This window comes from Moschus berezovskii, chromosome 21 (genome assembly GCF_049115385.1).
Source record: "Moschus berezovskii isolate FMDL1 chromosome 21, NW_MosBer_1.0, whole genome shotgun sequence".
In the NCBI taxonomy this organism is placed as follows: Eukaryota; Metazoa; Chordata; class Mammalia; order Artiodactyla; family Moschidae; genus Moschus; species Moschus berezovskii.
The window spans coordinates 14,129,518-14,146,009 of record NC_142480.1 but is presented as its reverse complement, the minus strand read 5'-3'; the positions used below and the strand labels follow the sequence as shown (position 1 = coordinate 14,146,009).

At 44.5% G+C, this 16,492-nt stretch overlaps 1 protein-coding gene across 1 annotated transcript in view; it reads left to right on the top strand.

Annotated features, from left to right (window-relative positions):
* The first annotated feature begins 798 nt into the window (after nucleotides 1-798).
* The window catches only part of DGLUCY (D-glutamate cyclase), a 70,517-nt gene continuing 54,823 nt past the window's right edge, over nucleotides 799-16,492 (top strand). The window contains 4 exon segments of the mRNA XM_055417581.2: nucleotides 799-900; nucleotides 12,499-12,558; nucleotides 12,772-12,857; nucleotides 16,240-16,342. Of these exon segments, the coding sequence (XP_055273556.2) occupies nucleotides 799-900; nucleotides 12,499-12,558; nucleotides 12,772-12,857; nucleotides 16,240-16,342 (351 nt within the window).

The window sequence follows — 16,492 nt, the reverse complement described above, 5'->3', positions numbered from 1 at the left end:
TCCTGGAACTTTGAGACTATCTATTTTTAAATTTATAGTATGTATTCATTCACCAAAAATCTGTGTAGGACACTGTGTAGTAGCAGTGAAAGGAGGATATAAGGAAGAAAACATAAAATCTCTACTTTCTAGCACCCAGATCTAAATAACAGAAGTCATATTCAGACAGAAAATCCAGCCTGTTAATTCCTTTGCGATTGCATATGGCATTGACTCATTTCTTCATTTTCTCGTAAGTATATCTGGTATGTGCTATGTGCTGAAGCTGTGATAAGGGCCTGTGGAAGAGCTCTAAAATGTGGTCTTGCCCTCTAGGCACTCTAGGGTCTCCCCAGGAGAGAGAAATGGGATTCAGATTCAAGTAGAACATCCGGCCAGTTGTACCTGCCGACCAAAATCAGTGGCTCAAAAAATGCTTTGGTGGCAAGGCAGCCCAGCACCAGCCAGTGTGAGCCTGTTGGATGCTTCGTGGGGGCAGAAGATTCTGAGCCAGTTCTGAGGAATGGAAAGACCTTTGGGAGAGAGGCTGGGGAGGACACTCCAGGCCAGGGCGAGGGCAGAAGCAGAGCTCTGGAAGCGTCAGGAATTTCTCTTTAGAAACGGAGACATGAGGGGACAGGGTAGGGGGGAAACTTGCTCCCAACAGCAGCCATCCCAGAGCAGTGCCAGGAGCAGTCCTGGGCAGGTTGGGAGGTGGTCCTGATGCTGAATCTGCCCTCTTACGGGGAGCTGTGAGTTCTCATCTGTTCTTCTCTGTCCGTTCCTCTGGTCCTCTGTGGCCCATTCAGGGATGGCGTAATGATCTTCACATTCCACCTGAAGTCCTGCTTTCCCTCTGCCTTAAGGAGTTTGATTCTACAAAAGAAACCAAACACCAGAAACATGTCCAGCATGAGTAGGGTTGAGTGGTGCTCGGTGTTAAAAAAAATTCCCAGGAAATACCAGCCATGTCCATTCCCAGAATCTCTCAAGACTCCCAGCTTCTAACTGAGAGACAGAAGGTCAGAGCAGAAGGAGATTCTCCTTGGTCACTGCTTAATTTTCTAGGAGGAGCTGAGGCCTTGGACCAGACTCAGGTGTGAAGTCTAGTACGACCCAGCTCTGCTTGGTACCCACAGATCCACAGGGAGAACCCCCAATGACCTCTGATGATGAGAAGGTTTTCCCTCCCGGGAGAAGTTTCCCCAGATTATACTACATTTTAGTTTAGTTCTGATTGAGACCAGGTTTCCCCATGTGGGCTGGTCTTTTCTGGGTGGCACCCATCCCTACCCTATCTCCCAGGAGTGACACCCAAGGCTTCAAAAGATCCTGAAAGAGAAAACAGGTATCCATGTTGTCACCAACCTAAATCCCAGCAAAATTTCACAATAACAAAGACATTTCTGGTTATGGTGGAATCACCAGCAACATAGACTAGAGTACTAAAGCACGACAATTTTCATTGTTTGTGGACATATCTGTCTTGTGGGCCAACAGTTATCTATTGTTGCCCATCAAAGCACCCCCAAACTTGGTGGCTTAAACCATAATCCTCATAATCTACACTGAGGCTAGGCTCAGCAGGGTGGTTCTTCTGCTCCATATGGTGTCTCCTGGGCTAGCCCACCAAGCTGGTATCTTCCTCACGTGTCTGGAGTGTCCACTGACATGGCTGGAACAACTGGGACCAGCCTTACATTTCTCTGTCTAGGAAGCCTCTCCATCACTGGAGGCCAGAATTCTTTACAGAGTGGCTCAGGCCTCCGTGGGAGATATTCCAGGAGAACAAGCCCTAATGCACATATCCAGCCTCTGCTTGCTTCATACCTCCTAAAGTCCTGTTAGTAAAGCAAGTCATGTGGCCCAGGCCAGTGTCAAGGTGGAGGGGACCCCCAGTTGTGAATACTGGGAAGCATGCTTTATAGTCAGCACATAACAGTGGACCGCAGCCCTTCATTTACATGATGGACCAACAAATACCAGCTTCACCAGATCGACCTCCACTCACTAGAACATGGGGGAGAGGGACCAAGGGAACAGCGTGGCTCCTAACTGGCCATCTCTAGGGGCAGACTGTGTGATCCCTCTAAGCCTCACCTGCTAGAAAGTAACCACAGAACCTTGCCCATGGAGCTGACATAGGTGAGGTGCTGGACCCATATTAGCTTCCACCAATAACCTCAGATATGCAAATGACACCACCCTTATGGCAGAAAGTGAAGAGGAACTAAAAAGCCTCTTGATGAAAGTGAAAGAGGAGAGTGAAAAGGTTGGCTTGAAGCTCAACATTCAGAAAACTAAGATCATGGCATCTGGTCCCATCACTTCATGGGAAATAGAGGGGGAAACAGTGGAAACAGTGTCAGACATATTTTTTGGGCTCCAAAATCACTGCAGATGGTGATTGCAGCCATGAAATTAAAAGACGCTTACTCCTTGGAAGGGAAGTTATGACCAACCTAGATAGCATATTAAAAAGCAGAGACATTACTTTGCCAACAAAGGTCCGTCTAGTCAAGGCTATGGTTTTTCCAGTGGTCATGTATGGATGTGAGAGTTGGACTGTGAAGAAAGCTGAGCGCCGAAGAATTGATGCTTCTGAACTGTGGTGTTGGAGAAGACTCTTGAGAGTCCCTTGGACTGCAAGGAGATCCAACCAGTCCATCCTAAAGGAGATCAGTCCTGGGTGTTCATTGGAAGGACTGATGCTGAAGCTGAAACTCCAATATTTTGGCCACCTCATGCAAAGAGTTGATTCACTGGAAAAGACCCTGATGCTGGGAGGGATTGGGGGCAGGAGGAGAAGGGGACGACAGAGAATGAGATGGCTGGATGGCATCACCAACTCAATGGACATGAGTTTGGGTAAACTTGGGAAGTTGGTGATGGACAGGGAGACCTGGCGTGCTGCAATTCATGGGGTCACAAAGAATCGGACAAGACTGAGTGACTGAACTGAACTGAAAAGGTTTCTGCATCTTCCTTTTCTCTCTCTCTCTCATTATTAAGTTTAAAGAAAAGAAAACATTGCCTGTTGGGTAAAAGGACCCAGAGGACTCATTTCATTTCTCTCTGCAAAGAAAAGGCTATCATGACCTTCAATGGAACCAGAGAGGGCAGACCATAAAGTACCCCTGCCTCATGTGTCCACAGCCCCTTCCAAAAGGGCACCACGGAGGCCTCTATTCCGTGTCCTGTTACTGATGAGGTTGATGTGGAGACTTCCTATGACCGGCGGTAGAGGTGAAGAAAACCAAAACACAAAGCCTTCAGAAGTGCACTTAATTAAAAAGGAAACAGAGAAGCTTTGTGTGCATAATACCTTGTGATTTATGGTAGTCATCCAATTTGTTCTGGAAACTGGCTTCAGAGGTAAGAGAGGGGTGGCTAGGGGCTGGGAGGTCTCCAGGCTGGCTGAATTCCCTTCCACTCACTCTAGACTATTTTTGAAACATGCTGGGCTTGCTCGAGCCATGCACCCAGCTTCCTTGGGCTTTCGGCAGCTGGGGGTGTCCAGTTTGTCCTCCTTTGGAAAGTCTGTAGCATTGGCAGGCACTATAGGCTTTGAAATAATTAATTCCAGGCAGTTTGAGTGGGGACCAGTCCCAGACTTTCCCTGCAGAGGATTGCATCTGCTTCATTGCTCTATTCCCGAGGAGGAAGGTGCCAGAGATGGTGATGGACCCATCCTGGTTGGGGGTGGGGGGCGCGCCTGCAGCCCAGTGGTGACCTGAGAGGACCTCAGGGGTCACGTCTGAGGCTTGACTCCTGACTGCGCCACATGCCAGCTGTGTAACCCTGGGAAAGTCACTCCATCTCTCTGAGTCTTATTCTGCTCGCCTCTTGTATAAAGTACAGATGAGTCCACACATAAATTTCTGAGCACAGAGAATCTGGCATATAATAAGCATTCAGAAAAATATTAACTGGTAAATATTACTGCAAAAAAGAAATGTCCACATGTTGATAGAGCAAGTCTGGCATGTAGGAGATTTGTCACCAAGATGATTTCTCCGAAAGAGTACAATTATGTTTTTCTTTGGGATGATCTTCTTTTTAAAGGAAATAGCCATTTTTTTAAAAAACATAACTTTTCTTCTTTGTTTTTCCTCCAGTTACAGATCGATACCTGTTTATTGCATAATTTTTAGCATATTAAGGAAACCATAAAAAAGAAAATTAAAATCACCCACAATCTTGTCAGTAGAGATAACCATGATGAACATGAAGATGTGTTTCCTTCTGGTTCTTTTTTTTTTAATTTATTTTTTATTGAAGGATAATTGCTTTATAGAATTTTGTTGTTTTCTGTCAAACCTCAACATGAATCAGCCATAGGTATACATATATCCCCTCCCTTTTGAACCTCCCTCCCATATCCCACACCATCCCACCCTAGGTTGATACAGAGCCCCTGTTTGATTTCCTGAGCCACACAGCAAATTCCTGTTGGCTATGTATTTTACACATGGTAATGTAAGTGTCCATGTTACTCTTTCCATACATCTCACCCTCTTGTCCCCTCTCCCCATGTCCATAAGTCTATTTTCTATGTCTCTTTCTCCATTGCTGCCCTGTAAGTAAATTATTCAGTACCATTCTTCTAGATGCTGTATATGTGCGTTGCTGCTAAGTCGCTTCAGTCGTGTCCGACTCTGTGTGACCCCATAGATGGAAGCTCACCAGGCTCCGCCGTCCCTGGGAGTATATGTGCGTTAGAATACGATATTTATCTTTCTCTTTCTTACTTACTTCACTCTGTATAATAGGTTCTAGGTTCATCTACCTCATTAGGACTGACTCATGCATTCCTTTTTATGGCTGAGTAATATTCCATTGTGTATATGTACTTCTTTATCCATTCATCTGTCGATGGACATCTAGGTTGCTTCCGTGTCCTAGCTATTGTAAATAGTGCTGCAATGAACAATGGGATACATGTGTCTTTTTCAATTTTGGTTTCCTCAGGGTATATGCGTAGGAGTGGGATTGCTGGGTCATATGGTGGTTTTATTCCTAGTTTTTAAGGACTCTCCATACCATCTTCCATAGTGGCTGTACCAATTTCCATTCCCACCAACAGTGCAAGAGGGTTCCTTTTCTCCACACCCTCTCCAGCATCTATTGTTTGTAGACTTTTTGATGATGGCCATTCTGACTGGTGTGAGGTGATATCTCATTGTAGTTTTGACTTGCATTTCTCTAAAAATGAGCAGCATTGAGCATCTTTTCTTGTGTTTGTTAGCCATCTGTATGTCTTCTTTGGAGAAATATCTGTTTAGGTCTTTTCCCCACTTTTTGATTGGGTTGTTGGTTTTTCTGGTATTGAGTTGCATGAGCTGCTTGTATATTTTGGAAACTAGTCCTTTGTTAGTTGTTTCATTTGCTATTATTTTCTTCCATTCTGAGTGTTGTCTTTTCACCTTGCTTACAGTTTCCTTTGCTGTGCAAAGCTTTTAAGTTTAATCAGGTTCCACTTGTTTACTTTTGTTTTTATTTCCATTACTCTAGGAGGTGGGCCATAGAGGATCTTGCCTTGATTTATGTCATCAAGTATTCTGCCTATGTTTTCCTCTAAGAGTTCTATAGTTTCTGGTCTTACATTTATGTCTTTAATCCATTTTGAGTTTATCTTTGTGTATGGTGTTAGGAAGTGTTCTAATTTCATTCTTTTACATGTAGCTGTCCAGTTTCCCCAGTGCCATTTATTGAAGAGGCTGTCTTTGCCCCATTGTATATTCTTGCCTCCTTTGTCAAAAATAAGGTACCCATAGGTGCATGGATTTATTTCTGGGCTTTCTGTCTTGTTCCATTGGTCTGTATTTCTGTTTTTGTGCCAGTACCATACTGTCTTGATGACTGTAGCTTTGTAGTATAATCTGATGTCAGGAATGTTGATTCCTCCAGCTCCATTCTTCTTTCTCAAGACTGCTTTGGCTGTTTGGAGTCTTTTGTGTTTCCATATGAATTGTGAAATTTTTTGTTCTAGTTCTGTGAAAAATGTCTGATAATTTGATAGGGATCACATTGAATCTGTAGATTGTGTTTGGTAGTATAGTCATTTTCACAATATTGATTCTTCCTACCCATGAACATGGAGTATCTTTCCATCTGTTTATGTCATCTTTGATTTATTTCATTAGTATCTTATAATCTTCTGTGTACAGTTCTTTTGTCTCCTTAGTAAGTTTATTCCTAGATATTTAATTCTTTTTGTTGCAATGGTGAATGGGATTGATTCCCTAATTTCTCTTTCTGATTTTTCATTGTTAGTATATAGAAATGCAAGTGATTTCTGTGTATTGATTTTGTATCCTACAACTTTGCTAAATTCACTGATTATCTCTAGTGATTTTCTGACACTGTCTTTAGGGTTTTCTATGTACAGTATGTCATCTGCAAACAGTGAGAGCTTTACGTCTTCTTTTCCAATCTGGATTCCTTTTATTTCTTTTTCTTCTCTAGTTGCTGTAGCTAGGACTTCCAGAACTATGTTGAATAACAGTGGTGAAAGTGGACACACTTGTCTTGTTCCTGATCTTAGGGGGAATGCTTTCAGTTTTTTCACCATTGAGAAAAATGTTTGCTGTAGGCTTATCATATATGGCCTTTACTATGTTGAGGTAGGTTCCTTCTATGCCCATTTTTAAATCATAAATGGGTGTTGAATTTTGTCAAAGGCTTTTTCTGCATGTATTGAGATTATCATATGGTTTTTATCTTTCAATTTGTTAATATGGTGTATCACATTGATTGATTTGCCTATACTGAAGAATCCTTGCATCCCTGTAATAAACCCAACTTGATCATGGTGTATGAACTTTATGATGTGTTGTTAAATTCTGTTTGCTAAAGTTTTGTTGAGGATTTTTGCATCTATTTCATGAGTGATATTGGTTCCAAATAGGGAAAGGAGTACGTCAAGGTTGTATATTGTCACCCTGCTTATTTAGCTTATATGCAGAGTACATCATGAGGAACGCTGGGCTGGAAGAAGCACAAGCTGGAATCAAGATTGCTGGGAGAAATATCAATAACCTCAGATATGCAGATGACACCACCCTTATGGCAGAAAGTGAAGAGGAACTCAAAGGCCTCTTGATGAAAGTGAAAGAGGAGAGTGAAAAGGTTGACTTGAAGCTCAACATTCAGAAAACAAAGATCATGGCATCTGGTCCCATCACTTCATGGGAAATAGATGGGGAAACAGTGGAAACAGTGTCAGACTTTATTTTTTTGGGCTCCAAAATCACTGCAGATGCTGATTGTAGCCATGAAATTAAAAGACGCTTATTCCTTGGAAGGAAAGTTATGACCAACCTAGATAGCATATTAAAAAGCAGAGACATTACTTTGCCAACCAAGGTCCGTCTAGTCAAGGCTTTGGTTTTTCCCGTGGTCATGTATGGATGTGAGAGTTGAACTGTGAAGAAAGCTGATCGCCGAAGAATTGATGGTTTTGAACTGTGGTGTTGGAGAAGACTCTTGAGAGTCCCTTGGACTGCAAGGAGATCTAACCAGTCCATCCTAAAGGAGATCAATCCTGGGTGTTCATTGGAAGGACTGATGCTAAAACTGAAACTCCAATACTTTGGCCACCTCATGTGACGAGTTGACTCACTGGAAAAGAGTCTGATGCTGGGAGGGATTGGGGGTGGGAGGAGACAGGGACGACAGAGAATGAGATGGCTGGATGGCATCACTGACTCGATGGACATGAGTTTGAGTGAACTCCGGGAGTTGGTGATGGACAGGGTGGCCTGGCGTGCTGTGATTCATGGGGTCGCGGAGAGTCGGACATGACTGAGCGACTGAAATGAACTGAACTGAACTGACTGATTGGCCTTAGTTTTATTTTTTTGTGTTGTCTTTGTCTGGTTTTGTTATCGGGGTGATGCTGGCCTTGTAGAATGAGTTTGGAAGTGTTCCTTCCTCTGAAATTGCTTGAAAGAGTTTTAGAAGGATTCTCTAAATGTTTGATAGATTTCTCCTGTGAAGTCATCTGGTCCTGGGCTTTTGTTTTTTGGGAGATTTTTGATCACTGCTTAAATTTCAGTGCTTGTAATTGGGTTGTTCATAATTTCTATTTCTTCCTGGTTCAGTCTTGGAAGATTGAACTTTTCTAAGAATCTATCTATTTCTTCCAGGTTATCCATTTTATTGCCAGTTTAACAGTTGATTTTTCAGTAGAAACTCTGCAGGCTAGAAGGGAATGGCAGGATATATTTAAAGTACTGAAGGGTAAACATTGACAACCAAGATTACTGTACCCAGCAAGGATCTCATGAAAAATTGATGGAGAAATAAAAAGCTTTTCAGACAAGTAAAAGTTAAGAGAATTCAGTACCACCAAACCAGCTTTACAATGAATGTTAAATGGACTTATATAGTCAAGAAATACAAGAGAAGAAAAAAGATCTACAAAATCAACCCCAAACAATTAAGAAAATGGCAATAGGAACATATATATCAATAATTACTTTAAATGTAAACGGATTGAATGCTCCAACCAAAAGACACAGACTAGCTGAATGGATACAAAAACAAGACCCATGTATATGCTGTCTACAAGAAACCCACTTCAGACCTAAAGACACATATAGACTGAAAGTGAGAGGATGGAAAAATATATTCCATGCAAATGGGAAGCAGAAGAAAGCTGGAGTAGCAATCCTCACATCAGACAAAATAGACCTTAAAATGAAGAAGATTACAAGAGATAAGGAAGGACACTACATAATGATTAAGGGATCAATCCAAGAGGAAGACATAACAATTGTAAATATCTATGCACCCAACATAGGAGCACCTCAGTACACAAGAAAAACACTAACAGACATAAAAGGAGAAATTGACGCAATAATAACACAATAATAGTAGGAGTAACACAATAATAGTAACAAGTAAACCAGTCCATTCTAAAGGAGATCAATCCTGGGTGTTCATTGGAAGGACTGATGCTAAAACTGAAACTCCAATACTTTGGCCACCTCATGCGAAGAGTTGACTCACTGGAAAAGACTCTGATGCTGGGAGGATTGGGGGCGGGAGGAGAAGGGGACGACAGAGAATGAGATGGCTGGATGGCATCACTGACTCGATGGATATGAGTTTGAGTGAACTGCGGGAGTTGGTGATGGACAGGGAGGCCTGGCATGCTGTGATTCATGGGGTCGCAAAGAGTCGGACATGACTGAGCAACTGAACTGAACTGAACTGAATAGTAACACAATAATAGTAGGAGTCTTTAACACCCCACTCACACCAATGGACAGATCACCAAAACAGAAAATTAATAAGGAATGTCTTAAATGATACATTAGACGAGATGGATCTCATTGATATCTTCAGGACATTCCATCCAAATGCAGAAGAATACACCTTCTTCTCAAGTGCACGTGGAACATTCTCTAGGATAGATCACATCTTGGGTCACAAATCAAACCTCAGTAAATTTAAGAAAATTGAAATCGTATCAAGCATCTTCTCCAACCACAATGCTATGAGACTCGATATCAATTACAAGAAAAAAAAACTGTAAGAAACATAAGCACGTGGAGATTAAACAATACATTTCTAAGTAGCCAACAGGTTACCGACGAAATCAAAAGGGAAATGAAAAAATTTCTAGGAGCAAATGACAATGAAAACACAACTCAAAACCTATGAGATGCAGCAAAAGCAGTTCTAAGAGGGAAGTTTAGAGCAGTACAGTCCTATCTCAAAAAACAAGAAAAACACCAAATAACCTAACTTTACACCTAAAACAGCTGGAAAAAGAAGAACAAAAAAAAAACAACAAACCAAAAACTAGTAGAAGGAAAGAAATCATAAAGATCCGAGCAGAAATAGATGATAAAGAAATGAAAGAAACAGTAGTAAGATTAATAAAACTAAGTGCTGGTTCTTTGAGAAGATAAGCAAAATTGACAAACCTTTAGCCAGACTCATCAAGAAAAAAAGAAGAATCAAATCAACAAAATTAGAAGAGAAAAAGGAGAGGTTACAACAGACAATACAGAAATACAAAGGATTATAAGAGACTATTGTGAACAGCTATATGGCAATAAAATGGATATCCTTCTAGTTCTTTCTCTTATCTTCTTTAAAAAAGGAGAATATGCTGGGAATACTATTTTCTTACCTAGTTATGTTCCTTTAATGATACATCCCAAACATCTTTTAATATCATTAAATGTTTCTTCTTTACCATAATCTTATTTTATCTTATTGGCCATGCCATGTGGCATGTGGGATCTTAGTTCCCTGAGTGGGGATCAAACCTGCGCTCCCTTCATTGGAACCACTGGACCCCCAGGGAAGTCTTGTACAATAATTTTAAATGTCCTCACAAGATTCACTGGATGAATGTAACTCCAACCCATGTGTTGGGTAATTCACATATAGGAAAGGACTCACAGAGTTCTCTTTGAGGCGTGTATGAGTACTATCATCTTAATCCATGGCAAAAGAAAGCCCGGGGTCATAGCACTGATCAGAGGCAGAATTGGGATTCAAACCCAGAACCAAAGGACTTCCCATTCCAGAGACGGACTGGTTGCCCCCAGAGGAGAATGTGGCCTGCAAGTGGTAGGCATGGCAGGGTGATCTTCCTCTAAAACCATCTCTTTGGAGGGAGTCAAGGATTCTTTGAGCCTGCTCAGTTAAGAACCTGCCCAGACAAAAAATGTGAACCGTCTCTTTCCCAAAAAGGATACCCAAATGGGCAATAAAACATACAAAAAGGCACTCATGTGCATTACTCATCGGGGCAATGCAAATTAAAATCCCCATTTGATGCCACTGGAAAGGCTGGAATGAAAAAGGCAGGCAATACCAAGTGTTGAAGAGGATACGGAGCAAGCAAGAGCTCACATGCCCCTGTTGGGTATGTCAATCCGTGAAACAGAGACAGACTGGGACCCGGGACCCTGTGCTGCAGAGCTGGACTGCTTGCACCCGGACAAACATCTCCTCAAGCAACAATATGCAAAGAAACTACATGGGACTAAAAATAGCTGTGTGCATGTGCAACTGGGATAAATTCTGGGCAAAAATACAAAAAAGACCAAAACACCCAACTGCCACTTCTAAAGAGCTGGGAGCAAAAATTGTGTGTCGGGAGCAAAAGCAGGGTACTGCACATGCCCCCTGCACTCAACACCATAAAGAGGTGGGCAAAACACTGAAGCCACTGTCCTGCCCGACCCCTGACACAGCCCTACTCTCACCCCATATAAGGAACCAGCTCACCCGACCTCAGGGAGTGAGCCAAGGGACCTGTTACTTGGTTTTGCTCCCTCCTGCAACCACAGAACACCAATAGAGCCTTGCCTGAGTGTCTTGGCCTGGCCTCTTATTAATTTCTGTTGCCTGGGGAAGGCCAAGAACCCTGGTCAATATCACAACCACTTTGGAACCTACTTAGCGGTATTGGCTCAGATGGTAAAGTGTCTGCCTACAATGTGGGAGAACTGGGTTTGATCCCTGGGTCAGGAAGATCCCCTGGAGAAGGAAATGGCAACCCACTCCAGTACTCTTGCCTGGAAAATCCCTTGGACAGAGGAGCCTGGTATGCTATAGTCCACGGGGTCGCAAAGAGTCGGACATGACTGAGCAACTTCACTTTCACTTTTCACTAAAGCTGAGCAAGTGTATTTCCTACAATCGTAGGTGTGTGCCAAACAGCACTGGGCATGTTTGTGCCCAAAACGAATGTACTAAAGTGTTCTTGGTGGCACCATTGGTAACAGCCCTACGCTGGAAAGGATTCCAATGTCCATCAGCAATAGTTTGGGATAAAAGCAGTGTGGTAGTGAGTGTACCTAAAGAAAATCAACCCTGAATATTCACTGGAAGGACTGATGCTGAAGCTCCAATACTTCAGCTACCTGATGCAAAGAGCTGACTCACTGGAAAAGACCCTCATGCTAGGAAAGAGTGAAGGTAACAAGAGAAGGGGACGACAGAGGATGAGATGGTTGGATGACATTACCGACTCCATGGACATGAGTTTGAGCAAACTCCGGAGATAGTGAAGGACAGGGAAGCCTGGTGTGTTGCAGTCCATGGGGTCGCAAAGAGTCGGAGCAGCTGAAATACTGAACAACAAGGAGTGTAGCACACATCAGCGAGAATGAACTCGCTATTGGTGAGCAAAGAAAGGTGGCCTGAAAAGACGCATAGTGTATGATTCACAGGAAGAACATGTGGGAAGAACAGCAAATGTCATCTGTGGTGTTAGAAGTCAGGGCAGTGGTCACCCTTATGAGGGCTGTGGAAGGGGCTGACTGGAAGGGGCATGGGGGGCAGGATCCTGGGATGTTGGTAACACTCTGTGTCTTGACCAGGATCCTGGTTCCACGGGTCTGTTCATCTCATGAAAGTTCATTAAGCTGTACACGTGGGTACATTTTTCTGTGTGTGTTATGCTTCAATAAAAAGTTGAATTATAAAGGCTCTACAAGAAGGAATAGACTGCATTCTTCCCTTTTCTCAGCAAACCCAGGGCTCTAGCCAGCCAGTGTGGTGGTCCCGCCCAGGCCCCTTGCTCTGGCCTTTGAAAAGTTCTGCCAGGCTTTCTAGGTGGTACTAGTGGTAAAGAACCCACCTGCCAATGCAGGAGACATAAGAGATGTGGGTTCGATCCCTAGGTTGGGAAGTTCCCCTGGAGGAGGGCATGGTAACCCACTCCAGTATTCTTGCCTGGAGAATCCCATGGACAGAGGAACCTGGCAGGCTACAGTCCATGGGATCACAGAGTCAGACATGACTCGGCATGCATGCCAGGCCAACAGTGGCCCTCTGCTTCTGCTGGGCCAAAATGAGCCAGACAAGTGGACATTGCCCACCTTGGCCACTGTGCCAGGCACCAGGCAAAACACCTGAGTTTTGGGGTTAAAGCTTGGGAGTGGCCAGATTCTGCAGCCAGGTGCATCTGTCACCAGGGATGTCTCTCTCCTGGCTTGGGAAACGTGTGGTGCCCGGCACAGAGCCTCACTCATGACTTGCGCAGGAAGGAGCTGCCCTCCCCATGTTTCCACTCCTACCCCTGTCCTCTGCCGGTCAAGAAATTCAGGCAAGGCTTTACTGGCGTTGACACGACTAAGAGACAGCACATTACCAACACCCAGGATAAACATTGTTAATATTGTCGTGAGTGCTCTCCCAGCGTTTTTTAAAAAAATAGTTATGTTATTTATTTTTGGCTGTGCTGGGTCTTTGGTTGCTGCTTGGGCATTTCCTCTAGTTGTGGAGCCCAGGCGGGGACTACTCTAGTTGCAGTGCGAGGGCTTCTCATTGCAGTAGCTTTTCTTGTTGTCCAGCACTAGCTCTAGGGTGTGAGGGCCGCAGTAGTTGTGGCTCCCGGGCTCTAGGGCACAGGCTGAATAGTTGTGATACAAGAGCTTAGGTGCTCCGTGGCACGTAGGCTCTTCCCAGACCAGGAATGGAACCCATGTCTCCTGCATTGACAGGCAGATTCTTTACCTCGGAGCTACCAGTGAAGTCCTCTCCCAGCCTTTTAAAGTACAACCTATGGAACAAATGGCCCCACTAAATAAATGCTTCCACGGTAGTGCTCCGGGGAGCCCGCGTTTCTCCGGGCCTCCTGGCTCAGGCTCACATCCCTCTCCCTAAATTCCTAGGACGTCTTAACTGTTCTGCTGGTCCCACGTACTCCCTCCTCCTCTCCCCGCCACCCCCCATTCCCATCGGCTTCTTTCCCACTGGAGTGACTTTTACCACATCTGATCATGTGACTTCCTCATTTAAAGTTCTGCACTGCCTTCTCGTGGCTCGTACTTGACCCGGTATCAGGCCAGTAGTGACCACGCCCTGGCCCAGTGCTTACCCCACCCCGACACTCCAGTCATACCTAATGCTCTCCCCATAGAGAAGCCCCCAGAAACATTCTTTTGTTATCATTTGTGGATTCCAGGGGTGGGAGGGTCCTTCAGAACCCCCACATAAACCCAAGGTCAGCTCCTTGACTCGTGCCTCCCACACTGCCATTTCAGGGGCTCCTCGGGTCTCGATGCCTCCATGCTGTTTACACGCTGCTCCCTTTGCCTAGGATGTGCCTTCTTCCTCCTCCAACTGGTGAACTCCTATTCATCCTTCAGAACCCCGTCCATTTGTGGGAGAGAATGGATTTCTCCCTTCTCTGAATCACTCCTCTATCTAGGCAGTTGGCACTCGCTGCTCTGTATTGCAAGCATCTGATTTCAATGGCGTCTCAACTGCCGATGTAGGATTTCAAGCTTCTGAAAGGCTGGCTGGTGTCCTGTCCGTCCCTATAGTGGTCACCTGATCTGTGTCGGGCAAGGTGGGATGACTCAGCAAAATAGCTTTGGAGGGAATGAAGAATAGGTTTGTAACCAAAGACTTTCAACCCTGAAGAGTTTTTCTGAGAAAGAGAAGGTCTTTCCACAGCTGACACTGAGAGATTCCTCATCCCTTTGGTCTGTGGGTCCTGCCTCCATGACAAAGAGGGCGCCATTGTTTTTTTCTTGCTGGTTTGGCTGGTTTCTGGTCCAGGTTCCAGGAAATATAATAGAGTGGAGACAGGAGCAACGTTTTCTTCACGCTGATTTAATAGTTTCCAGTCTAGCAAGATTTGAAAGATACTAACAAGGCCCTCCAGAGAAGGCAATGGCACCCCACTCCAGTCCTCTTGCCTGGAAAATCCCATGGACGGAGGAGCCTGGTAGGCTGCAGTCCATGGGGTCGCGAAGAGTCAGACATGACTGAGCGCCTTCACTTTCACTTTTCACTTTCATGCATTGGAGAAGGAAATGGCAACCCACTCCAGTGTTCTTGCCTGGAGAATCCCAGGGACGGGGGAGCCTGGTGGGCTTCCATCTATGGGGTCGCACAGAGTCGGACACGATTGAAGACTTAGCAGCAGCAGCAGCAACAAGACCCTCTGCTTAACCCTTGATGCTGGTACCTGAAATTTCAGCCCCAGATGTCCTCTTCTCTCTGCCCAGCTCTTTTTAAAAATGCATTATCCAGTATTGTGTGATTCCACTTCCATGAGGTTCCAGGAAGAGGTAAATTCATAGACAAAAAGTAGAACTGAGGTTACCAGGAGCAGGGAGGCTGGCACAATTGGAGAGTTCTTGTTTAAGCACAGAGTTTCTGTCTGGGATGATGAAACAGTTTTGGAAATGAATGGTGATGACAGTAGCACAATTTTGTGAATGTAAGTAATGCTGCAGAATCGTATACTTTAAAATGGTTAAAATCACCCTGCTTATTTAACTTATATGCAGAGTACATCATGAGGAACACTGGGCTGGAAGAAGCACAAGCTGGAATCAAGATTGCCGGGAGAAATATCCATAACCTCAGATATGCAGATGACACCACCCTTATGGCAGAAAGTGAAGAGGAACTCAAAAGCCTCTTGATGAAAGTGAAAGAGGAGAGTGAAAAGGTTGGCTTGAAGCTCAACATTCAGAAAACAAAGATCATGGCATCTGGTCCCATCACTTCATGGGAAATAGATGGGGAAACAGTGGAAACAGTGTCAGACTTTATTTTGGGGGGGCTCCAAAATCACTGTGGATGCTGATTGAAGCCATGAAATTAAAAGACGCTTACTCCTTGGAAGGAAAGTTATGACCAACCTAGATAGCATATTAAAAAGCAGAGACATTACTTTGCCAACCAAGGTCCGTCTAGTCAAGGCTATGGGTTTTCCAGTGGTCATGTATGGAAGTGAGAGTTGGACTGTGAAGAAAGCTGAGCGCCGAAGAATTGATGCTTTTGAACTGTGGTGTTGGAGAAGACTCTTGAGAGTCCCTTGGACTGCAAGGAGATCCAACCAGTCCATCCTGAAGATCAGTCCTGGGTGTTCATTGGAAGAACTGATGTTAAAGCTGAAACTCCAATACTTTGGCCACCGCATGCAAAGAGTTGACTCACTGGAAAAGACTCTGATGCTGGGAGGGATTGGGGGCAGGAGGAGAAAGGGACAACAGAGAATGAGATGGCTGGATGGCATCACCGACTCGATGGACATGAGTTTGAGTGAACTCTGGGAGCTGGTGATGGACAGGGAGGCCTGGCGTGCTGTGATTCATGGGGTTGCAAAGAGTCGGACACGACTGAGCGACTGAACTGAACTGAACTGATACACATATTGCCACAATTTTTTTTTTAAAAAAGCTTTCATCTGATAAATAAGAAAAAATGCATTTTCAGAGTCCATATTGAGTCTGGGGACCTACGAGCCTTCCTTTGTGTCCCCAGGACGGGCTGTCCCCAGTTTGGGGTGTGTGAGTTCAGCATGTACACGGGTAGCCTGCTCTCGCTGGAGGAGTCCTCGGAGCAGCTGGAGGCACCTTCCTCCTGGGTGGCAGCTTCTCCCTGGGAGGGTTCTGGGAGGAGGCGGGGCTCCCCACATATAAGGTAGGGACTGGTCCACGGGAGCAAACTGATTTGAAAACGTGGATTATCTTATATTTTCCTGCGGTGGGGAGAACACTGTCACGGGAGGAAGGAG